At 45.8% G+C, this 27,194-nt stretch overlaps 1 protein-coding gene across 1 annotated transcript; it reads right to left on the reverse strand.

Annotated features, from left to right (window-relative positions):
* Positions 1-1,702: 1,702 nt before the first annotated feature.
* LOC120900205 (protein gustavus) lies at positions 1,703-26,745 on the reverse strand. Its single transcript, XM_040306899.1, has 3 exons — positions 25,484-26,745; positions 5,481-6,394; positions 1,703-5,378 (listed from the first exon to the last, which is right to left on the reverse strand). Exons 1-3 carry the CDS (start codon positions 25,501-25,503, stop codon positions 5,239-5,241), a joined length of 1,074 nt encoding a protein of 357 aa, XP_040162833.1. The 5' UTR covers positions 25,504-26,745; the 3' UTR covers positions 1,703-5,238.
* Positions 26,746-27,194: the final 449 nt, after the last annotated feature.

Here is a 27,194-nt window from a genome sequence, read left to right on the forward strand (position 1 = left end):
CACACAATCAATACAAAAAACATTTCTCTACTAGTATCGTATGAAACACCTTGCATGTCCTCCATGAAGTCTAAATCTTGGTTCCATCGAGAATTTGAGGCAGATTCTATGTGCGAAGGTGGATAAAACTGGTGTCACAAACAAATAAATTTAAATTTAAAGCTCTTGATAACGCTTGAGAAGAACCAGATGCAAAAACTAGATGCAGAACTAGATAAACCTTTCAAAATTAGAAAAAAATACGCCAAAGATCCTCGAACATGTAAAGAATGCAAGAGGAACGCATATAAATTATAAGTTTAGTGTTATATTTGTTCAGAAAAATATTTTCTGTACAATGAATAAAGTGGGCACTTTATTTTGGCACAGTGATTTTGATCAATTTTGGATTTTTTTTTTTTGTAGCAAACTTCTCATTTTTGTCATGCTATGGTACTGCGCATTCTTAAGCATATCACGAACAATGTTTCAAAATATAAATTAGTACAATAACTTCATCTTTCACGGAAAAAAAGGAAAAAAATATAAAAATGTAAGTAGTGGCCACTTTATATTGCCGGCCACTGTATTTATGGGGAATGTATGTCTCTTTATCCAATTGTTCTGTTGCTGAAGCTGAAACCTACCCAAATATGGAGCAGGTGACAGAGAAGGCACTCGGTTTTCAGATAAACGAGGCACCAGACCACACTGTTGCCGGCATAACCATCGGCCCTACTAACAAATCCAAACCTACGTAGGGGTCGTTGTACGAATAGGTAAACGCATTTAGACGCACACGAATAGGTAGACTCGCTTTGAAGTCGTCCATCTCGGGTCAAAGGTCAGCATCGACCACACCAAGCAGAGCTACGCGCAAAGATGCTGGTTGTCCAATGATCATTTGCCTGAGTGAGAAGTTCAGCTTTAAAAAAGCATGTCGCAAAGGATGAGCTGGAGCTATCTCTCTCTTTCTCTTTCTCTCTTTATTTTTATTTATCTCTCTCTCTCTCTCTCCCTCTCTCTCTCTCTCTCGCTGTCACCGGTTCGTGGTCCGTTCCTTCCATGTGGTTTGTGTCCGTATAATATCACCGGACGAATGAATGTGCGATATATCTCACATTTCGTGCAGTCTTGCATGTCTTCTGGATCTCAGCAGCACCTAAAAATTAAAAAAAGGCTGTGGTTATATCGTACTTATGCAGTACCAGTACTCACATACGACTCTGAGACGTATCCAAATCTGATGAAACTCTTTTAGCCGCGTTCGAAAGGAAGAAGCTTAGAAGGATCTTTGGCCCGTACGTGTGGAAGGACCATGATCAAAGAGCCGACAGGCCTAATACTTTGTTCAAATCGGCAGGGTCGGTGAATAAGTAAGGAGCAGTTTTTTTCTCGTTGTTTGCAAAAATGTTTACCAATTCCCAAGCTAGATTTACTTTGTGAGATTTTTTTAAGTTTCCAATCGAAGATTATCATCATTTGTTAGCTGTTATACTGTACCTGTAAATGTAAAAAAAAAATCATTACGACGTGTCGACGTGTTGTTGTTTTCCATGTCCAAATGCCACTGCATGCACAGACATACTTACTTACCGCGTTCTTTTGCTTCAATCAACATTGGCTGGCACATTCAATAAACATGCTGGCAAAATTCCTAGAAAGATCAACTTTACAATCTCAATGTGTTGTCTACCACCAGCATAGAAGAACACAATAGCCATTTTGTCTCACATTGTCAGTCCAGTAGATTTATTAAACAAGAGGAATCATCATCGGGAGTCATTCACTCGTTAAATGCACACACACTAACGGAAGGGCGCGCTCTTATAATGCTTTCTCTTCATTCACATGCACTCTCTTACTTCGACCTAATCTTACTCGACGAAGCGGTTTGCTCGGTCAAGCTATCTGTGTGATTTTGTTGTTTTTTTGTTGTTGTTGTTGCTGTTGTTGCTTTCTCTAAACTCTTGCTTAATTTTCCTCACATTTTGCTCTATATTATATATACTTTAGTCTCCTCCGCACACGTCGTTGGCGGAACGATATTTTCTTGTCTATTTTCGTTGCCTTGTCCTAGCACATTCATACACAATTCCCGCAATCGATCGTTCTCTTTCTCTCTCTATCTCTCTTTCTCTCTCACACACACACTCACACATACGTTATCTCTCTCTCTTTTACTCAGCGTTAATTCCGTTTGCTCGTTCCCATTCATACGTAGGCAGTATATTATCATCATAATCTCGCATCCCAAACATCCCCATACGAACACACACAGTAGTGTCACAATCACGCAGCCTCATGCATACTTAGCCCCTACCGTGCATAATTCGTCTCCGTCCGCTATCACGCACTCGTCGCCTTTCATTGCCATTGTGTTAAGGATGTTTGCCCTTGCTGCCTTATATCGCACTTTACTTTGCTTGAACCCATTCGTTCCTTCGCGCTAGCTTGCTATATTCTGGCTCTCGATCACACGTCGCGCGCACGCGTGCGCACTGTTTATATCTCAATCATGCACGTGTTTCACAATATCGTTTATCTTTCTTCTTTTTTTTTACTAAAAAAAACTATTTTACATATTTTTTTGTTTTCTTGTTAAAAAAAAAGCTTATAAAAACAGAACACAGTTTATCGATACTCTTTACCGCCATGATTTCTAGTCCGTTTTGAGAGGGGAAGGGGGGGGGGTGAAGAGGGGCATTTTGTTTCAGTGTCCTAGGGTGTGTGTGTGTGTAAGCATGTGTATTTATCAATTGATTCATTCGTTTGATCCTTCGTTCGAAAAAAGGGGCGCGCTGAATGAATAGAAATATAAAAAAGTTGACCAAAAGGGGTGCTCTGCTAGGGATGGAGAACATTGGAAGCAAAAGCGTGGGATTAGAATTTTGAGCGCGACGTCCGCATCCGCGTATTGCTTTTTTGCGGATGAAAAAGTTAAAACAAAAAACAAAATTAAACTCTAAAACATGTACACATCGAGCTTTCTTGTTGCACACACATCATGCAAAGGAGAATTAGATTTAAAAATTGGCTACCTTGAGGAGAGAGGTAAGGATGGTGAGGAAGGGGGGTGACGATATTCGGCGTATGTCTAGTGTTTACAACTTGCGTCGTAGTACATACAACCAAAAAAAAAACAAAACAAAACAAAAAAGAACTAATTGGAAGTAGAGCGGGCCACAATGTCAAAGGAGAAACGCCATCTGACACCCGGAGGTCCATCATATATCATGAATTGGTGGTGGTTGGGTATAGTGATCGTCATCGTCGTCGTCGTCGTCGTGGTTGTCGTTGAGTCCACCAGGGTGAATCGTGTCGGTCTTGGAAGCGCCAATCCCTCCGAAAAACCAAGCGCCAGAGAGCGCTGCGTGTTTGCCTTTGTCCGTTACAGCTCTGCTCACCATATCATTTGGAGCATATCTTACAAAAAGCTTGCGACAAAATGCACCCTGCCAAAGACACAACAGCCCCCTCGCAAATATACAGCAGTTCTGCGTGCTTTTTTCTCGTGCCTTCCTCGAGACCAAGTACCGGCCGCGGTTCATGAGTCTTTCCCCTTTTTTCCCTTGTTTACTGTACCGCACATTTTGCTTTTATGCTAAGGTTTCGTGTGTGTGTGTTATCGTTAACCGTAGTTTCAATAGTGTCTCATTCAATTTTCCGTTCCGTAGGCGCTCGTTTCGTTCGCTTTCACGCGTTGCACCGACATGAACGGACAGGCAGAATAGAAAACTTATTGCATCGCGTTTAGATCAATTATGCCACTATTTGTTGTGTCATCCCAAAAAAGAGACGTCCTATGGAAGAGGCTCGTGGTGTGGGCTCTGCGCTCAGAATGGTTGTTTGTTTGTTTGTTTGTGTGTAGTTACTATGTATATAAATGTATAATGAGAGGTTGTGCTGTTACCAGGGTTGTGGTAAGAGTTTTGTGCGAAAGGCGGTGGTCACCACATCCCGTAGCCGTCGTTGATCCCCTCTCCTGGCTTTACACTCTACACTCCCTCCACCAGTCTGTTTATCAGTAATTATTGCTTATAATCACACCCTGCTTGCTGAGAGTGTCCGCTGACTGAACTGGTTTCTCGCGAATCCCATGGCGATCGTATTCCGGAACACTACTTGGAATACACACAACACACACATACACACACATAGAAACATGAATGCAAGTGTGGTTGTGTTTTCAAAACCCTCCCAGGCAGCTAGCAGTGCCAATTGCCAATTGATCCTTCGTGGACAAGGGTTCTTTTACTTCGTGTTGGGAAATGTTCTGTCATACCATCATACCACATGCACACCGCAACGACTTCATATACGAACGATTTTGCTTTTGAATGTTGTTACACTATTTTATCTTTATCACAAAGTAGTACAGGATTGTGAAATAAATCAAAACTATATGGTCTGACTACACGGATCGTACCAGCAAATAATCACGATGCTTTCAGGTCAAGACTTCGAGCTGATTGTTGTTTTGTTTTCTCTGACTCATGTGCTATGCTTGTCTAATGCAGCGCAAATTTAATATTTTACCACGTCCTAAAATGTCCATAAAAATTAGTCCAATAAAATTAAGTGTAATAGTAAGCTATCGTAATCTTCGCCGGGATAGGCAGTGGACACAATTATTAATCTATACTTAATAGCCGTGCTGCCTTGGTCGGTGTTATGATCGTAAAATTAGGATTTCGATTTCGAGCTCGACCTCTGCTTCCCATTGTCTAAGTGAGACGGTAGTAGTTAGAGCTACTATCCTTCTAAATCGCAATAGCTACAGAGACCCAAGACCCGAGATTGTGAGCTTGTGTTCTTTATCACCATCTACACACACTATTGTTTCTAACAGTGCACATAACTTGCACGCAAATGGCTGGCGATAGACGAGAAACCGCAAAGCAAAACAAAACTAACAAACAAAAAAAAACTCGATCGCTGGCTGGCACATTACTGGAGGATGATGCGTTAGCGCATTATCGGCGGTTGATGAAGACGAAGCCAAAATCAGAATACAAGAAGAATACCTCCACTCGGCGAAGCACTACACTTCATGACGAACGCATGCATCGCCGGGAGGATGTTGTGTGGTGGTTGCTCTGTTGATGGATTCGGTTGAACATTTTTCGTGGAGGTGTGTGTGTGTGTTATGTTTGCTGTCGTTTTCCATGGTGATGATGGTGTTTCGCCCTTGTTAGACTCATCGAAGCCCCTTCCCTTCTCCTATAGCATGTCTGCAGCCGCTTGTCGGACGTTTTATTATCTTCGATCCCGGTACAATAGATAGGTTTTCATCGATTGCGGCAGGGCTAGGTTTGGTATACGTTCCTCTAGATACGTCCGGCCGATTCTCTGGCGGATGACGCGCCTGCAGAGATCCATTAGTGGTAGCGGTTCGGCTAAAAGAGGAGGAAAGACACGAGTTAGTATTATTATTATTATTGTCATTACTCCTTCCATTGCAGCAAACGCGTTGGTGCGTTGGTGGTGATTGTACTTACGGTCCAAGCCGCCAATATATTTCATCGTTATTTCACAGTGCCCCCAGACGGCCGATACGATCGGGTAAAGTTTACGCCCCTTCAGTCCCTTGAACGCCACACCTAAATACTGGCCATCGACGATAAAGCTGAGCGTACCCTCGTCCATGTCGAGTGCGACGAGGAACTTGTCCGGCACCAGAAACGTTTCCTCCGACTTCAGTATCGCAGGATAGGTGACACCCGGGCAGGACTTGGAGTTGTGGAACAGTTTATTGCGTCCCAGGTCCCAGCCCCAGCTGTGCTCGTTCAGGCCGACTAAGCTTTGATAACCTACGGAGTGCAGGGGTGCTTCCGCGGTCGCCACTCCGATCACTGCGTGCGTTCCGCGCTGCCGTGTCGACCAGAACACCTCCCACACGTGCAAGCCCTTGGTGAAGCCCACCTTGCCCCGTATGCAGTCTGTGCTTTGTGCCACCGGATGTCGGTGGAAGGTCATTTTGTCATCCTCCTTGACGAACACGTTTAGCGATCGGTCCTCCGAGTTCCAGGAATATTTGAGCTGCGTTTCTCGCGGTGCCGGTGGCATATCGAGCAGGACGTCCAGCCGAGCGGGGCGCTGGAAGTGAGCGGCCAGTTCGCGGGGAATCTTCGGAATGAACGGGGACGGCTGATCGCGGCTGACCGTTTTGACGCTGCCACTGATTTTTTGGCCCATATTCATGCCACTGTGACTGCTGCTGGTGTTGTTTGTGCGACTGCTTCTGGTGCTACGGATGGCAACCTTGTACGACACGCGAATGCGCTGCTCGCAGTCTCTCGGATCGATGCGGTTCAGGACCACGCGCGGCAGTAGTGCAGGGGTGGATGACGATATACTCTGTGGACGGCGACGTTCGCTTGACCTTAACACCGGACCCCGGCTAGATTTGTATCTGTATAGGTGAGAAAAAAGAATAAAGTCTTCTGTCAGTTTTCACATTCAACTGCTATGCTCATTGCAGCGTAGAGTATGCAATATGTGTATCTTTCTATGCCACGTAAATTAAATGAAACATTTGTTGGAGCGAACCATTCTCTTTACGGAAATACCGATTCGAACGATTTGGTTAAAAATATCGTATGCCCACCAAATTCTGGGTCACCGTCCTTCGACGATGCTGTTCCTTTCTCCAGGATGAACAAAGCCACTATTGTGTGTGTGTGTGTGTGTGTGGCCAGTGCTGTGATCCCGTTTTGCGACAAAATGGTCCAAAAATAATCGTCCAGCACCTTCGTTTTGCTCACTACTCACCCACCCACATCTCTTTCAGGGACGATATACAGTTGCTCAGTGTGCTGCTGGTCTGTCTACCCTCTCGGTGCACCATATATTCCATTGACGGAATGCCAGCCGGACTGCTGGTGAATTGTAAACATGCCGTGTAAGCCGCACGACCCAGAAACAAACACGTTCCGTATTTTTGCCCTCCTTACGAAAACAATCACAACCCCGAAAAAGAGCACTCACTTCATTCAACGAAAGCGCTGCAGCCAGATTCCAAAAAAGGAAAATTTACGTCAAGGTTAATCAAACACATCCAACGTTTCCAGGACCATTTCACAAGCCGCCCAGCTTCACCAAATGCCCCGTGGAGTGTCGGCCGGCAAGCGTATCTGTTCAGTGCGTAGTAAAAACTGTGCGTATTTTTAAGTAGAAAGCATTCGCATTACACCCAGAACGTAAACAACCAGTGATTCGAAGGGAACAAAGTGAAAGATGTCGAGGACATGTTATTGCATATGGTTTACGTTTACCATGCTCTTTTTTCAATTAAGTTTATGTGTTTTTTGTTTCTTCTGTAGATGTATTTTTACAATACGGAGTGCAAATCTTTTTCCATTAGAATAGCAGGACTGATGGCTGCCACTTGTAGTATCGTTCCCACAACTACCGACTCGTCCGATACAACGCGCGCGCTGCCGCCACAAAGCGAATTATCCAATACCAATGACTGTTTTAAAGTAACACAAAACAGAACACGAAAACTTTGCACAGAGCTTGCCAAACACAAGCAGGTGAAAATAAGTGTTCAAAGGATTATTTTTTATAGCCTCTTTGTAACAACCGCTGCGCTGCTGCAGGTGTCGTCTGCTGAGGTGTGCTGGTAAATCGATCCAGCACAAAGAAAGACAAAATAAAGGCCAAGTAAAAGGGCACAGTAAAGGAACGGAATTGCCGAAAGGTGGCAGCTGCTTTTCGCCAACTACTGTTGGTTCGGCTTGATGGATATAGTAAATGTGTTTTAGCTCTCATACAGAAACTCCGACTTTCTTTTCACAGATACGCATCAACCCTCCACCTCCCTCCTCACACAACAGCGTCGTATAATGGCGAATATGAAACTATGTAATGTTGTATTAAAATATATGAATCCTGTTGTGTTGGTTATCCACACTTAATTTAATTAAAACTGCAACCCATTTGGGCCAGCAAATCATAATGAAGCCACATGCACCTCACCACGGTACGGGTTGTCGCGACTGGTCGCTTGGTAGAGTGAGTGTGTGCTCTCTAATTTAAGCGTCTCCTTCTTTGTATAAAATGCCAAAGCAATTTTAAATTGAATTTACCACTTGTCACTCAAACGGCTCAACTACATATCTTTTACGATACGCAACATCAGAGACACACATACCGCAGCACACCCAATCAAACATGCTGCGTGTGTGTGTGTGAGTTTGAGCGTGATGGTGTGCGTGTGTATGTTTTATGGTGTGTGTTGACGCTTGCTTTTATGCTAAGAAAACGATCGGATAACGCATTCGGACTCGTTCTTTAGCACATTGCTATCATTGCATCGATTGCATCCATTGCGGCAATGGCGACTAAATGTCAAAATCATTAGCAATTTCCTGTCGTTTGATGCGGAGTCACTGGTGGAGGTTGCTACATGCGCGGGTATGAGAGTGTCACGTCGCTTGCTTTCGGTTTATCAGAGAGGATGTGTGCGATTCCGTGCAATATAAAAGCATGAATCTCATCATCATTTTCACCACACACTCATCTCTCTCGCTCTCTTTTGCTCTTCATCGTCAAACGCACAGCAGGAGCAGGCAGAGGAGGTTCGGACGAGTCGTTCTGATGCTGGCGTATCTGTCCTGACTCGATCTTCATCGTTTCGATTGTTTTACGTGCCGGTTTTTCAGTCCGAGACCGGGACCGAAAGCTTAAAGAGCTATAAATTAAAGGCAAACCTTGGTAAACTTGTGTTCTTTCCCGCCCATCCAGCTCAAACTGGAGATAACTTATGCATGAATTAAAACGCACATACATCTCTAGGGATCTACGCAAATAGCGATGTCGACGAAGAATGCGCAGCAGCACAACAACAACAAATACACGCACACACATCTATATAGAAGTATATGTATACATATATACATACGCTCAAAGCTACGCCAAAGGGAAATTGTACAATAGAATCGTATCGATTAAATGTCAAACAGCAAGATAAAAGGGAGAGAAATCACATTTCGAGTACAGCCCCAGCACATTTCTTATGTACTCTCTTCTTCTACGGAGCGAGCTCTACCAGCAATAGCATCAAATAGCAGCACGAGCAGCAGCAGCAGCAGCAGCAGCATCTCTGCTCTGTGTGCGTTTGTGAACACCGTTTGCTACCGCCATCGGTCGATTTCCCGCACAGAGAAGGCAGACGACACGGGAATATTATGCTAGGGCAGCAGCATCCACCATCCCCAGTCAGTGTAAATACTTTCATTGCATTTACTAACGATCCCTCCGAAACAAACCAAAAAAAAAGAACCTAACACGAACAGGATATACACGGATCATGCGCAGTTCCTGTTCCTGTGATGCTTGATTCGTTCCTTGTTCCACAACTCACCACAGCAGCTTTACCGAGGGGAGAGCTTCCCTATATACCAGCAGCACGGTATACTGGCGGAGTTCGTTCGCTTTATTTGTGTCCCTTGCTCAGCACACCGTTCCACAGCAGTCCTTGCTGCCACAGCCATCCTGCTCTAAATGCTGGCTGCATCTCTTTTCGCCGCTTTAAAATACCCTTTATGTGCATCATCGATCACAATTGTACATTTGCGCAATATCCATTCCATTCTCGTTCCCAGAGCGCAATGCTAAAATGGGATGCTGCACATAGTTCCAGGAAAAGTTCTTCTTGAATGTTGAATTTCTAACGCTGGTCTTAAATTTCGATCGATAACATTTGTGTACTTCTGCACCATGAAATCGTTACCTATCAAGGGGAGCTATTTGAAGCATGTATTGTCGATGCCACTCACAATCAGCGTTTCGAAAAGTTTGATTCCTTCTTAGGAAAAGTTTCTAACTGTCTTGGAGGTCAAATTGGAGTTGTTTTTTCACCGATTGACAAATATACCTCTCACAACTCACAACCCAACGGCACGCAAACTAAGCTATTGCTGCTGGTTGAGCTGTCGCTTTAAAATATTATGAAATGCAAAAAATAAACACCGTTGCGTTGTATCAATTTGTCATAATTCAGTACGCAAAAGGAGAGGTAGGTTTCCCTTCTTTCCCCACAGCCAAGACGACGCGGTCTGGTCTGACACAGCTGCGTTTGTTAGTCATTTCCCTCGATCATAATTACCTGCAGCCGTTATAAAAAAGAGTGAAGGCAAATAAAAAAGGTAGTGGTACAACAAGTCAACTGGTTGGGTTCATTCTAAGCCCTAACCATCGCGCACCATACATACACACGCAAACGGTACACAACGTACAAGGGCAATAAAAACAGGGCAACAAATTTTACAAACTAGTGGAAAACACATCCACCCATTGCATTAAATGCCGTACGTACCGTACTGACCAGCAAACACATAAATATCATTGCAAACAACATTGCACCGAAGGAAGGCGTGAGTGGACTGATATTGGATCAAAAAATGCGTCTTACCTCTCTAGACTGTTGATGCCATGGCGGGCACAACGGTTCATTGAAGAAAGCGTGTAGCTGCTTGTAGCAACACGATCAAGTTGCGAAAGAGTTTCGAAAATCAATCGATAGCATACGTAATGAATGTGTTTTAAATATGATCGCTTTTCATATTGGTCCCACGCCCGTTATTCGAGGCGATCCTTTCGAACGAGCTAACCTATAACTTCCGCCAGCCACGACGGATGTGGTATTGTTCGAAGTGTACAAAAGAAGCAGTAGAAGCACTTCAAAACATTTTTAAACGATGGTTCGGTGTCATTTGGTAAAAGAAAAAGTCAACATCGTTCTACTTTAGCTAAAGGTCTGGGCCTCCGCAGACACTGGTAATGTGACACTTTGACCAAAGGTTTTTAGTTGTAGGCTACGAACTGGAATCAGTTTACCAACACCCTACCTCCGCAGCGTGATCCCCAGCGGCCTGAGAAAAAGTCCAAAAAGGATCTTTTGCTGTAGGATACATGTTTAAATAAAGAGATCAAAAAGCTGCTACTAAAAATATGCATTACACATATACGATCATGCGATCATATTCATTGACCACATCCGTCGATCACGTCTGAGAACCGACCGTCTGAGAAGGAACACGATTCGAGTGATCTGGGACATCCTGTTTCCGAGGAACTGCTGAGAGGGTGGTACAGCAAATGGACACACTGTGATTAACACACAGTGTGGGCTTGTTTTCACACAGTCTGTCTGATGTCAGTGATCTAACTACTAGCTTGTAAAACATCCGAACGGCATATGGTAAATTGATTCAATTCACCGCATTGATGATAATGACTAAGACCGAGAACCAGATGCAAAACAGATCGCACGAAGAATGAATCATTTCATTATTCATTTCTAGCTGACAAGGCACGACTGGCTGACTGGGGACACGCAGACCGAATGGATGCATAAATGGTATTCTTACACACCAACTGATACGTCTTAAGAGCAGCAAATTTCAGCAGCTAACTTATATAAATTCTAATGATGTATTTCAATCGGGCAAGAGCACACACACAAAAAAAGACACGATTCTAAAGCATACTCGACCGGCGACAAAGATCGATTGTTCAATGCTGTCTGCTCTTAGACCCGCTGTGCTGAGCGCTGCGTTTTGTTGCGGACCTTGGGAAGTAATTCGTCGTTCGCGAAGGTTTGTCCGTGCGACTGGGGCAGTAGACGGTTATGTAAGGTCCGAACATTATGATTGAAATGCAAAAGCCGCACACAGCGCGGCCACAGCCACAGCCGCCGAATGAAAGAGACGGCACACACGCGTTAACCTTCAATACGACAAAATCGTGGCATAAACCAGCACACCATTCGGTGTGTGTGCTGGGAACTGTATTTGGGAGTGGAAACCTCCAACACAGAAGTGTTTGTGCGCGCATTTATGTTGCGAAGTGGCGGTGGTGCTGATGGTGGTGGTGTGCCAGTGGCGCCGTTCAATGGAAAGAAGAGAAAAAATACATGCGTACGTCTTTAAAAAAAAGCCATGCTGCCAGTTATGCTGCGCACCATGACATGCTTTCCACCCGCCGTCCTCTGTGCACTCCATTCGCCCTGCGATGCCTGGCACCGGGAGGAGGTGGTGCACCCAGCCCAATACCGCGACTAGATTTCGCATTTTTGCAGCTTTACATAATGCAGCCGGCACTCGCAAACCAACGCCACTGTCGTTGCGCGTGCTGCTGTGCTGCTGACATCGATAGCTGCGCGTGGTACAGTGGCAATGTATCGTTCGTTACACATCTAATTCTTTCACTCAGGGTTTACACTCAAACTCGCTAAAATCATGCGCGGTGTGGATGCAGCGGGTTGAGGGGCGAGTGTTTTGTTGCAGCTAAAATGTAAATAAAACAAACAATTTATTGTACAAAAATATTCTTCAATGTTGAGTGGAACAAAAACCATTACCTTTAAATAGAAATTTACGTTATGAAGATAGTCAAACGACCACGAATGTTGAAAAACACACATGTACGAGGCATTCTCGATATCACGGTAATTTGTAATAAAACAAAAAAACCGTCTTACTCTGTGTGCGCGCGCATTCACATTCGTCTACATCGCAACCGTTGCACAATGATCTCGTACGCGCGCGGCTGAGGTTGCACCCCGTACAAAGCCATTCGAGCAAGGACCGGTTGATCGTGCAGCAGTAGTCGCAATATGACATCGTCCTAGCTGCCAACCTCAGCCAACCAACCGAGAGAACCATGCATGGCCTATCCTCGATGCACGATGGCGGGTTTTTCGGTGGCCGTCATATCATTCGAATTGACCGCACGCTTTATCCCTGGCTGGCACACTACCACACTTCACGCGCCTACCACTACGTACCAGTGTGTGTCGGGGGCAAAGTGTCGGTGCGTGCCGTGCGCCATTAAGATGGCCTCGTACGTGCAAACGTGTGCTGCGACGTGCGGCTGTGTATGCTCAAAGTTCGCCGCGAACACACGCGCTGCCCGGGGGGGTGGGGAAGAAGGAGTGGGCAGCAAGCGATTGACCTTTTACCGAAAACAATGACCATTAAAAAATTTATGCAGATTGAGCATAATGAGACGACCTTGATGATCAAAACTCCACCAGCGACCAAATGTATGGGACGGACTGGTCTGTGTGTGTGTGTGTGCGTGTATTTCGGCTGAGCAAACCACGCAATCGTAACCAGCCAGCTGCTTTTGCCATAGATACTAACGCAATCGTAGATGGTGGCGCGTGGTACGCAACACATCGTCGAGGCGACTGGCCAAACGTACGTAGGAATGGGTAGGCAAATCCATTTTTGTTCGCTGACAGAGTTCGCTAGACTATTGCTACAGATATTGACATTTGCCTATCAATTCATGGCTTCGCTAAATGGCGCGCGGTCCGGTCCTACTCTGTAACACCACCGCGCGGCGCAATGCCTGAACTTCATTCAGCGTGTGAGGTTGAAGAACATGGTCACCACCACCACCGTCCGGCCGACATTGAAGCTCCAGCCACGAATGGTGGAGGAGGAACAAAGCTAAATGCAAATCAAACAAACTGCTCCAAAGCTGCTACGTTCGACGGCGAGTGGTCCTCACGCACATGGGATCTTCATCCTTGTGACATCACGAAGTATGATGACACGGTTGCGTGTGTGTTCTTCGTTGTTCGCGTGAGTTTAGCGGATTTCTTGGGCAAACGGTGCTCAAATTTTGAACCTGTTTTGGTGCCCCTGAGATTATGATGCTCACACTTTAGCGGACACCTTTTAAACCCACAACACCCCCCAAAGACCCCCAGACAACCATGACGCCATTTTTTTCTTCCGTCAAGTGACGACTGGCACCCCCAACAGGTGAGTAACGATTGCTTAGTATTGGTACTGATATATACTGTATGTCTGTGTGTAAACGTTTACCATCGTTTGATGATTATTTGCTTCCCCGTTCGGAGCTTGAAAGCGCGCGCGGTGTTGTCCTTCGACTTTGCGATCAGCATGCGTCTTACACGATGAGACCCACCACCACACTACACAATTAGCAGCAATTTAACGCTCTTTTGCTTTATGTAAATCCGTATTACAACGGCACGAAAAGCAAACCCCCAACACAGCTGCCTGTGCAACTTCCCTCTTTGCCATTTGCGTTAAGCTATTTGCGCATTTTTTTTTTGTACAACCTCTTTAGATAAATATCACCCAAGCGGGTATGTGGAGTGGTACATTTGTGCAATTATGCGTTATCTCTTCAGTGTGCGGTGTTTCTTTCCTTGTGCGTTGTGACACGTTTTTACATGCGCGCTGGTTTGGACCTTGGCTCCACACGTGCATACACCTTTTCATTGTCTATTGGTATTTTACAACAAATATACAAGTGCGGTGTGGGAAAAGGCGTTAACGCCGCATGCAGATCCGTTTCCCGCACACGGCACGCTCATATCATTTTGCTTTGGAACTGTGGAGTGAACATTGATAAAATGATACTAGAATGAAACAAACGCTTGCAAACCAAACAGTGGGAAACGAGCCAACACGTGCGACGTGCGTGGGCCTATAGGAAACACCCACGCAGGGGTTTCAAGTGGTTAAGCCGTTTCGTCTCATTCCTTCCGAAAGGTAGCATAACCCAAAGACACATGCAAATCTCCGGCTTTGATTATTCAATAGGAGAAAACCCCTCTTCGGTCCATATGATCGCGCACTAATGTGAATGTGGCCAAGGTCAGCATCATTATTTCTATTATTTGCTACACCATTTACAGCCGACAGCAGTAGGCACAGATAAAATGGCACAGACAGACAACTTCTTACGACGGCGACTACCATTTGTCGCGACATCCACGATCGCGAAGGTGGCAACAGTTCCTTGTTTGGAGATTCAACGCACGGCAACGCAAATTTGTCTCCGCTTTCATTACCGAACAGCATATTTGTTACCCAGGATATATTTCTCATCCTTGTGTGGGTCATCTGTAAGACTGTTACAATCTGATACAACTACAACACCATAACTAACACTGCAAGCCACAAGAAAGGGAGCAAAGGCATATTTAAATAATAACCAGCATAATTGAACTGACTTTTTTTTTACAGCAAAAGTTTAATTTGAACCTATTATTACTAGTTAAAACATGAGAAACAATTGAACATCTACTGGTGCCGCACGGATGCGGGTTTTAGTAGCATACATTATTGATACCTCCGAGCAGCAGTCATACCGTTTTAGTAAAGCATACCGTTTTCACTCAGCTGGCTTCCTGTACCACGTTTATTTAAACAAAAAAGAACGAAGGTCACTGATGCCCTTATAAATTTACACAATCCGCCATGCACAATAAAGCCGGGGATCGACCAAACGCGTTGAACGGGTACTATATATTTGTTACTTCCTAAAAATTATTTTATTATTTGTGTAATCGATACGTCCGATTGCGACCATTGCAAAAGAAATATTCGTGAGTGTCTCGCTGTTCGGGTCGAGGCGAGACAACAACCTCTAAAGGACATCCCCCTCGTGTTTGCTTGCATTAACCTTCGCTAAGGAGGAAGACCCCTTACTTCGATCGATACACAACAAAAGCGACTGAAATGTGATGACGTACGAATGTACACATCACGCACACACCGAGCCTGTACACATACGTTTGCTCATGCATAGCACCATGGCCTAGAAGCGAGAGAGGTCAAGGAACGTTGTATAGTAACTGCACGATGTGCAGATCATTCTACCGCTCCATACGAGGGACACGGAGGACGTTGACAAGCAGTACGAAAGCGGGTGATGATGAGACTGTTTTAGAGGACATTATTTAGTCACAACCCGCCATCACACTCAGCGTATAAACCATGTCAACTAATAAACGAGATCACATCCACAACGAAGGGACTCTGTCAACTGTACACACAACTGACCATGCGATCGTCGTCTGTCTGTCGTCTTATTCGTACGGCTCTACCAGAGTGGCGCGGCCTTGTTAAATGGTTATGATCCGCTTCGTCTCTCGCCCCGCATTTGTTTATGATTTATTAAATTAATTGACCGATGCTTTACCAACACCAGTGCAGCTATTCGCAACACTCGCCCTTATCATCCCACATTGCCATTAATGAGTGTTTAAGGTCGTCCGTGGTTGGACGTCGGCCAATTGAGGGGACGGTCCGAATGGGTGTGTTTCTTGTGAGCAAGGCTACAGCAGCTCTTAAACCAAAATGACAGTCCAAAGGTTGTCTGGTAGCGGTTGTCCTGTGTGACGCTACCCATAATACACGTGCTATTATCGATTGGTGTCGCCGGTGTCTCGCTGGACACACAACGATTGCGGCGTTCGCCAAGTCAAAAGTTTTATAGTGCGTTCTTTCAAACAGGAAGAACCGCCCAATCGAAGGTATGCTACCGCGTGGACCCAGGCGCGCGTTGTTGGTGTGTGCGCGAAATAACGAACGTGCTTGGCGAAGCGATAAAGATACGCAGCGATGTGTGCAACCGAAAAAAACGAAAGAACGAACCAACCGTACCGCCCAACGGCGCGTTTGGTGGATACTAGCACCACTTCATTTCGTATGCACGGTTCAAATCTCTTCACGATCGACGACCGTTTCCGTGATTGGCTGTGTCGAGTCGTTGCACTGGCGACAAATCGATTTTTCATCAGCAGTTCGTAGCGTGAAGAGACAGCAAAACTTAATGGCTGTTCAGCTGACCGCTGCTGTTGCTAAGATCGTCTTTCCGTTTGCCTGGTATCGGTTTCCGAGTCGTCTTAGTCGCCCGGACCATGCCACGAATTGGCGCAAAAAAAAGGTGCGCACTAATACACACGCAGCAGTAGCACGGTAAGCAACGGCAGCATCAAAACCGCGCTCAAACCGTGGAGAACGCGTTTTCCAACTGATCGCATCGCTTAGCATCGTCGCTTGGCTAGCTGACCGCGGAGCCGTGCCGCTTCGCTATGTAAAAACGGCCAAGCGAAACCGACGGAAATCCATTGTCAAACGCAGCTGAACTGTTTACTCGGTCATGCAGGTCGGTCGACTTCCACACCAATGCTGCTACTTTTTCATCCAGAAGCGCAGCGAGTGCCCGCTCCGCTCCACTCCAACTGTCGGGTACCTAGAATATGCGATAGGAAGGGCACACTGTCCTCGCGACACATACCACCGTCCAAACAACACACAAGATGACACTTTAGTGAGCAAACCCCGAACCCCATTTGCATTCTTTGCATTCCAAGGACAGTGCGTTACGGGAAAATAACTCAATAACAGTCGTCATTTCTGATAGGGAATATCCGAAATGGTGCACACGACCCAACCGGTTTAGATTCAAGTCTGCCATTTACTTACGTCAAACACTTCCTATATCGGAAAATACTATCCTTATGCTCAATGCTGGCGTTGAAGATGAAAAATACGGAAGTCAGCCACGTGCTTTATGTTTTCCATAGCACAGGACAAATGTCCCATAAGCCCCCGAAAAATGTCATCCATGCGAACCACAACACAACCATGCGAAGGAATGTTAATGAAACCAGATGCGTGATGCCACCTCCTTCCCGCAGCTAGCTACTCGTGGCCGTGAGAGAAAATTCGACGATCACCAGCACGACGCTGTGCCGACTCCGTGTAAATGTCAGATCGTTTCGAGTGCGTATACCGAGATGCATCAGACCCGGCACGCAAGCAAAGAGAGCGCGGACTAATGATTCGCGCGTAAAGGCAAACAAATCAAGCATCGAGAGGAAAAAGCTAATTTTAGTTCGTTTTCCAAGCGGAAGCTGCATCTTGCCGCAAACGAAACGTGGCATTTCCTTCGTGCGTATACGTATACAAACACACATACAAGGAAGTTCAAACGAACCCACAGTTCTGAGAGGAACGCACAGCTGGTTTGATCTTGCGGCTTTGCCGGCCATTCAAGTCCATTGAACTTTTCTGTTCAAGTACTGTCTGCAAGTAATCGGCTTCAAGCATGAGCTGGACAAGAACGAATGTACGCTAATCTTGGACACAACGCTTCAAAACTTTCCTAATTGCATAGCGATTTTAAGTGTATTACACCAAAACAACAGATATTTAATAAACAGAGACACACACTTACACGCTGATATTAATTATTAGATTATAGATATACATAAACCAAATAATATAATTCCTGGTGACCATCGCTGAACCCACACCAAGACAGTCGCACAGACAGTACAAGCAAATATGTCTGGACCTATTACGATTGACCCTTCGGAGTGCCTGTATAGCAGATTGTTGCCACCGCTAAGTCACCCATGTTTATTCAACTATCTGCCGGTAGCATGGCAAGCGATCACGTCATTTCCATTTGAATGCGTTTTAAATATTTCACACTTCTTCCTTTGTAGATTCTTCAACGATACGTTTGCAGATCTTCATCTGGCAAACTTCTGGAGTAGGGAAAATTTTGTTTCAAGACGCACGAGATGATCTGTGGAGGACAGGTCGATAGTGTATATTTTCTTTTGCCCTCTCCCTTCTACTTAAAATGCTAAAATTGAAAAGATCAAGCCGCTCATGTAACCTTCAACATTCGTGAGATCTAGAAACAAGAACAGAGCTTCGCGATCATCACTGCCCTTACATGCCATTAGCACTCAGGGACAGAAATACAATTTTCAGCCTAAACATCGTTGATGTTTCGTAAAAAAAAGAGATGTAGTAAACCTCCCAATCCCAATGCTTCTAAATTTCCCTTTCGTAGGAGTATGCTTGGCTTACTCCGTATTGCTCAAAACTCGGACAGCGAAGCAACCAATAGTTCAGATGACGATAGGAAGCACCTGGCGCACACCAGCAACCCATCTTCGCGAATTAGAGTTAGTGCGCTGTACAAAACACAACACATTACGCGACGGATGCCGTGAGCTCAATTCCCGATGACCAGCTGACCAGGACGGACATACGAGCATCGCACGCGTTGCTGCTGCTGTTCGTTGCTTTGGTCGCTGCGCATTTCGACACGACTGAGAGGCTGGCGCGTCTGTACACGGCCACACTATAGCGCTATGGTCTGTCTCCGGTTCCGGCAGAGCGGTGAAAAACAAGAGCCGGTTGTCGTAGCATACAAATCCATTCGAGAGATCAATCGATCCGAAGCATGCACACACTACCACCACCGGCAGCAACAGGGGCACCATACTCCGAGCCGCTCTTACGGTTTTATGTATATTGTTTCCAATGCAGTGAAACGTGAACTGAACACCGAACCTTGACTATTTTCCATGCCAGCCATGGCCAACTTCGGGGAGAAGATCGTAGATGACTTGATCTTCCTCCTTTCCGACTCTACACAGCTCTGGTAGCTAAACCATGCGCTGCTACTGTTCCTGGTATACTCGGCCTAGGCCCTACACTGGCGGAATTGAGCTGTCTCGCTACTATTCGGGTCTCTCAGTGTGCAATGTGTACGTGAATGGCCCAAACTCCTGAGGCTGCAGCTTACCAGCCTGTATCATCTTTTCAACATGTGTGTAAATATGTGTGTATGTGTGTTTTGCGTTCAGTGCGATTCAGATTTCGCTCCATGCTAGTGAACTGAAACGGTACGGAACACTGACGCGCTCTCTCGCTCGCATCGGAAGGCAACGCGCACAGCAGCTGAAGGGCAGCAGCATCATCACTAGTGGCAACAAAGCAACAACTACAACAAAACAAAAAGCCCCCCAACACGGACACGGTATACTAACATCCAAAATTCAAACTCACCAGTGCGCAGGACCGTTCTCCTCGGAGTTCACGAGCTGGAACACCATTTAGAACGTTTCCCTCGCTGGATTTCAACAAGCACAAAAAACACAAAACTCTATAGTCAAAAGACCGAAACAACAAAACTTCTCCCCACACCTCCCCCCTTCACAACAATGCGCCTGCGACGGTCGCGGCAAAAGAACTGGCGAACCTTGGGCTGGAGAAGACGGCTGCATCTGTCCGCTTTGGAACCAAGTTCGCACAACTTTTACCGGGGACTCACCTTTTCTCACTGGCACGAATCGGTTCCGTTCTAGCGATCGTGATCGTGATCGTGACCGTCTTCCGTATCATTCCCAATGTAGACGGAGGTCGATTTCGACAAACTACCACAAACCCACCCGGATTGAACCCAGCCGAGGGGATCGAACCAACCCACCCGAACCAACTGATACCACACACCGCCGCAGCCCTTGCGCGCAGAAGCAAGCGGGAGAGAGGCGCTAGTGCGTTGGGTTGGGTGCGAGTGCAAAAACCATCAAAAATGGCATCAAAAGAGGCAACATGTGTAACGCATATTATTTTCGATACCATTTACCACGCCGGAGCTACCGAACCCGCAAACCCGCAGGGTAGTGCGCGCATCGACAAACACGCGGTAGCATCATAAGTCCGGAACACCACACACCAACGCACACCGACTCCATCATACGTCAAAAGCGAACGGTGGCAAGCAAACGAAGGGGGGGAGGATGGATCTGCTGGTTGCGTTTCGACGTCTGAAAATACGATAATCACACATTATCTCAAATTATTCATTGGAAACTTTTGTTCAATTGTGAAACCTATATCACTTCCTTCCCAGCCGCACGAACCGTGTACATACGGTTTCTGCTAGTTGCATCCAGTTTGGGGTGAAATGGCATGAGACTGGCAGCAAACCTTTACCCTGAACCGGCCAGGGGAAGCGCACTTTGAGGTCGTGGTGCGAAGGTAGGAGCTTTATTTATCGAATTGGCTGTTTGAAGCGTTACAATTTCAATCAATCTATCGGACAGTTACAAGATGAACAGTATAAACACCACTTAAATGGATATATCTCGAATAGTTTGATTCAAACCCCCAAAACCACTCGCACGGAAGTGATGCGATGGATAATTATCGGCATCCCCTCAGCAGCTGGAACACCACAATAGCCTCGAGGAGCAGCTTAAGGTGACCCTGATGTTTTCGACAAAAGAGTTTTTTTGTGTTGGATGGAAACCACACACGAAACCAACGCGACAAAAACGTCACAGACAGACAATGACCAACTAAGAAGAATAGTCCGTCGTCTGCGGTGGACGTTGCCGCAGTCGTACTTGATCACCTTGAATCGCTTAGCAAGATGAATCCATTTCCAAGCTCCATTCAGCAGCACGAGAGAGGCGGCCTTTGCGATGAACTGACCGAGGGTATACGATATGACGAAGCGCGAGATATAATCAAGCTTGTTTGACAAACGAGTGGAATATCTCGAGAAGACAACGTCAGGGTTAAACAAAAAGATGGCAAACAAAATCGACCATTTACAATCTCTTAGAATGATCCGTCTTACGGCGAATAATTATCTTCACACTTTATTCAGCATTGTATTGAACGGATTCGAGCAGATATTACGTCACGTGCTCACCACCGCTACGTCACTCTCTCATTCAGTAAATTTTTGCCTGCAGCGGCCTTGGCCAGACCACAAGCAGTTATAATGTGTTACACGTGGCTCAGAATCTCCAGCGCAAAGGACGTCCGTCCCCTGGAAGACCCACGTAACTCAGAATCATCGTAAATGTCGACCGAGCGAGGATAGCGGATAATAGGTGCCTCCCATGCGTGTGCACTGTGCGCACACAGGAAAAAGATGATTTCCAAATTTAGAAGCAAAGTAGCATCTTTACCACCAACACAGCGATCTTCTCTACACATGCCACCGCCACCGCATTTGGTCTTTTACGATCCAAGGGTGCTGGCAATGCACGGACAAGGTTGTGACAGGTTCTTTACCACAGCCGGTTTCTGTGCGTTCTCGGAGAGGCAATTTGAAGCGTAATATCGCTCACGTGGGAATCGGAATACTCGCTAAACCACGTGGCAGCATATTTACATGAGCTTCTCCCTGCACTACCACCGCGATCCGTAGCTTGCAGACGTCAATGTAAGAAATTAACACACAGCACGAGAGAATACTCCACACCCGGATGGATTAAATTGAAGAGCTACACAGAACGACGCCCTCCCACATGGTGTAAACTCTTCTCGTTCTCGTTCGTTAATGCCACCGCCATCATAACTACATGCGGGGGTTCAGTTCTGGTGCTATATTCGTTCATTGCCCCGTGGGAGATGAGCTCATACACTCCGGTTAAAGCCGGAACTTGCTCGGCTCAGTGCAGAGTGCTATGTATAACGCACGGTGAACCCATGGGAGAGGTATGCCTGACGCATGCGGGCGCCTGAACATAGCAGTTGTCGTTGTTGTCTTAGTGTTATTGCTCATTCGGCGCACTTGATTGGGGTAGATCTTCCCTAATTCTCGCCACAATATGATGCACTTACCCACCCACCCGTCTGCCAATCTCTGTAAGAGTCAATCACCTCGATCTTATTGCGATATCTCGATGTACCCCCAGACCTAGCGTTCACCCATCCATTCATCCGTTGCATTGGAGAGATGCGACTTTTTATTGGAAAGCTGTTTTGTTTTTCTTCACATGCGTTTTGCTTTCGACTCACGCATTTGCGTTTATGCCCGGCTGAAACCAACGATAAGGCCTCTGCTGCTGCGGAGCAACGTCGATCGAAAAGGGTGGGATGCGTAAAAATGTACTGCTGTTGAAAAAGATGCTCCACTACCGCCAAACAAATCCGGACGACCGAAACGGGGTGCAATATTTCCCTTTCAACACTCGCCAGCCAGCCAGTACTAGGCGCTGGCAATTGAAATTCGCGTACCGAAAAGCTTCACACACTTGAATGATTTGAGCGAAATCCGCGCCATTTCACGGTGGAGACATGGCAAGTAAGCACTGCTAGCACCGGAGCGAGATAGGATATATAAGGAAATCTGCTTTGCTACACCGAGTACTATGGCTGGGTGGATTTGTTGGATTTGATTTCATTTGGTTGGGTGGTCAGTTCCTGCGCATGACTGCAGTTGGCTGTCGGCTACCGCTACTGGCTGCTATCGTCTCCACCACGCAGTCTGCTGGGTTTCACAGTTTCAAAATAAATTTCTTTGTCCATCGATCGTGCGCGAAAAATCATAAACTCGCGTAGTAAACGTAGCCCTGCCCTCCTTCCTCTCCCGGCGAACTGCATCTCGCACTGCAACACTCATATATCCGCAACACATCCGAACTCAAGAAAGCGCGAAAAGCACGTGGCTCTGTCCGCCGAGCAGCTGAAAGACGTTGGTTTCGCCCAACCCCAAGCCTTGCATCGATGAATTCGGGATACGCGTCAGTTGTCGCGGTACTTGGACCCAATTCACTTACTATAGCAGCGTCAACCTATCGGGGTCTCTCCTACTCCTTATGGCCGTAGATATATGTTATGTTTGCAAATGGTTGCACACTTTGGTGCACTACTCATGGAGGGCGCACATTGCAAAAAAAAACAGTTCATGATTGCCCTGGCGTGTGACTCATGGCGTGTCGTGCTTGACTTTTCCCCGGGTCGAGCCAAACAGCTAGTCCGATGACGAACCAGACAGACTTAAGAGAATTTTCCTCGGAAATTAAATGATGGCGAATGTGATATTTTAAAACAGTTTCCGGAAATGAAAATAGAATTGATCGCGAACCCAAATTATCAGTCTGTTCGCTATTCGTGTACGATGAGTGTGACGGGAAACCCCACACCCTTGGAAATCATGGTTTACGGCGGCGCTGCGATATAGCTGCTGATGCTGCTTCCAAGAAGGAACTATGACACTTTCCGGCAGTTTGCAACTGTCTCGCTTCCAGACGTAGTCAAACGGTGACGGTATACAGGCAACCGGGTAGCAGTACTTGGCACATGTTTGCCAACACACGATAAGTTCAGCATTACTCATAATGCAAACGCTTTGCATGAGTGTATATGCATTCGTACGGTTTTACGACCCTCTAATTAGCTAATCCTTTCGCTCGTTCAGTCTGCAGTCCGGATAGCTTGACTTGCCTTTCACTTCAAGGGACAGACATACGCGGTACGTGCAAAGGCCATTGTCCGATTTACGATCGGGACAGAGGGTAAACACACGCGCTCTGTCGGGAGTGCATGCAGTTTAGTTTGAAAACATCACATACCATGCATGCCATGTGAGGCAAATCTGGAAACTCGTTTTTTGAGGATGACGCATAAAAAATATCCTTTTCGACTCAACGAGTTGCGAAGGGACGTTCAACTACAGCAGCCATCATCGCCGCGCCACTAAACTACGTATGGCAGCATTTTATCGTTACCCTGATCCATTTGCTCATTGCGTGGCGTGTACCCTTCTGTATGTTTTCCCGTTTGATCCCTGTTTGTAGCAGCGCATGCATCAGTTTCGTTGCATTGTTGGTGCTGACTTCCCTGTGTTGTCATCGAATAGAGTAGCGGCAACATTAACCGAGGCCTGCACGACTCGGTCGACCGAAGAGAAGCCGGCAGCAAAGGGCGATTTGTACGACACCATTACCAGCTGTCATATTTACACTTGAGGGGTTTCGCTGAGTCGTGTCAGTGGGCTTATCGGTACCCCTGATAGTGAGCATAGCGCAAATGGATGGAAGCGTTTAAAACGGTTTCAACAATCATACAACAACCTCTTCCTAATATTCAGTACTACGTACGTGTTCTAATTCGAGGGACAGACGATTGTGCAATCGCATCCTTAGCATTACCAAACACAAAGTTCACCAGAAACTGAAATCCTGAAAAGCTTTTTCGTCGGAAACATTTCCATCAATGCAGAGCTAACAAAGCAAATTTAACAAATGTGTAACGCATTAAAGTCTCATCGGCAATTATGAATACACCTCACTACAGTTTTGCGATCAATCGATTCGCTTGTTGTGGCGTTTCCAGCTTACTTGCTATTCTGTAATTTTCCCAGAAAACGCGTGACTAGTGTGGGAAAAGCAAATGATAAACACCACCCCGGACCAACAACCGCATTCCTCCGCCATTGCACCTTCTTATCGATTCTCACACCAGCACAGCGTTCAGGCATGTTTTGCCCAGCCAAGTCAGCACATACCTGTGACGTCCAACTTCCCAGAACGGCGCTGATAATGGTTCTGGTGCTTATCAATGGGAATGATAGCAGAAGCTAGAACGCAACGAAAGCGCAAGTCTGTACCCTTGTTCACAATGAACGCTCTAGCCGCCAAGGTGAATTTGGTTTGTTCTGGTTTGTTTGACATTATTTCTCTTTATCACCAGCATAGCAAACAAGGCTAGGCCGTAATCAGGGAAATTAAACAAAACTACGCTCAGAATGCCTGAACGATCGATCATCACAATCCGATCGTTGCCCCGAAATGGGCTTCGTCCTATCTGTGACAATCATATCAGACAATTCAGCCAACAACTACTAGTTTCGTGATGGGTATGTGTGCCATTCGAAGTTTCGAACAGGACCACAGCTCAAGTTGAGCCATTTTCCTTTTGCTTCCTTTTGCTCGACACCTTTCATTTTGTTTATCTATTCGTCGCTAGTCTCTAATCAACGGCGCTGTGACGCTGCGATTCTGATTTAACCAATACAACAACCTTTCGTATGAGTATATTGCATTAGGGACTCCAGTCAGTTTTTAAAATTCATACCATTATTGTCATACAACCAATAGGATGCAAACAATTACCTTTTTCGTGCTACTTCCATTTAGCTGTCTTTTGGGTCTGTTGTCTTGCTCTCGCTTCTTTTCCACACTTTCGCTTGATGTAGCTATCCAGGAATAACGATGACAATCTTTATCCCGGAAGATGGTGGACTAAGATATCCAAGCTTTGTTACAATACTGCTGACGGCCTTGTTGGTGCTGGAGCTTGCTGCTGCCAAATACTTTGCTCACTGTTTCCACTACCTTAGATAGAATGGAAGTGACGGTTTACTTTTGCGCTGCATCCGATTCGTTTTCGTATCGTATGACGTAGAATAACGTTTACACTGGAGATTTATCACACTGTTTGCTTCGCCTTTTGAACGCTTGTGTTTTTGATAAAATGCGACCCTAGTCGTACTCTATGCGATTGAACGAAATAAGGATTTTTGTACTATATTTTCCTTCTAAGTATTCGGTTTTGCACACAACACGTGACAACAAAGCGTTTTGCTTTCAACGATGTGAAACAAAACCGCAAAAACACACCGATAGCAACAACGGAGCCTACTTAATTAGCACCAATGGAAAGATGATCACTCTACATACACATACACACACATACGCCACGAGCGCATCTAATTTTTTTGGTTCGTCGACTTGGTTCTAGTATGCTTAGCTCCTTCACTACGTAGCCTTTTTGTATTTTCACGCGTTACAACTCTTCTTCCTTGTGGTTGAAAAAGATGGCGAGCAATTGTTAGTAATGGGTACCATTTTTTAATATTTATTATATTTCTCCACTAATGGCTTGATGTCGCTTTATCTGGCTTTTCGAAGCCCTTCCGTTTCACCGTAACTTTGCAAAGACACATATTTTCCCAGGCATGCACGACGATACACACATGCACAAAATAACACTTTAAATGCACGTACGAACAACGACCGATAACGCGTACACGTGCGCTCGGCAGTCCGATATTATTTTTTTTATTCGGTTACGTTTAAAACTGAAGCCTTTTCCTGCTCGGGAGATCGGGTTGAGATCGATGCGAAGCGCTGTTTCGCTTAACGTTGACAGCAGCAGGACACGGGAAGTACGAGAAAAACTAGCACACTAACAAATGGGTACAACACACGTTCTGCTTTGCTTATTGTTTCGCGAAAAACAAAATGCCTAACGAATGGAAACGGATAACGCGAAACGAAGGAACCAATGGGGATTTTTCGTGCGAAACGGCCCAGGGAACTTCGATCGGCGACCGGCAGCTTGCTTCGCGTACTAAATTCAAGTGAATGAACGGAACGGCTGAGAAGAGTCTTGGAACGAAATGAACAGATGGGCCGTGAGAGTGAGCATGCGATTCGTGGTAAAATGGTGAGAACAAGTCAAGGCTCTCTGTCTCTCGGTTCACGTTTTGCTCGCTCACTCCAACGGCACCCATCGCAACGAAAAGAGATCGTCGATGGGGAGAAAAATCAACGCGAGAGAAGGTTACATTTTTACTCTCATTTCCGTCGGCAAACTGCACTAGCGAGTGAGTTCGACAACAAAGCTAGCTACGTACAGGTGAGTTTTGTACTTCTCCAACATGCTCCTACCATGAGAGAGAACTTTAATGTCAGACAGTGAAAAGAGATGGCACAAGGTGTGAGTGAGAAGAAATGTTACTATTCGATTTTAGCTCTAACTTTTCCAAACTATAACATAAAATCTCAATTTCTGTCCTGAACCCTTCAAGAACAAAGATTT

Source organism: Anopheles arabiensis, chromosome 3 (assembly GCF_016920715.1).
Source record: "Anopheles arabiensis isolate DONGOLA chromosome 3, AaraD3, whole genome shotgun sequence".
NCBI lineage: Eukaryota > Metazoa > Arthropoda > Insecta > Diptera > Culicidae > Anopheles > Anopheles arabiensis.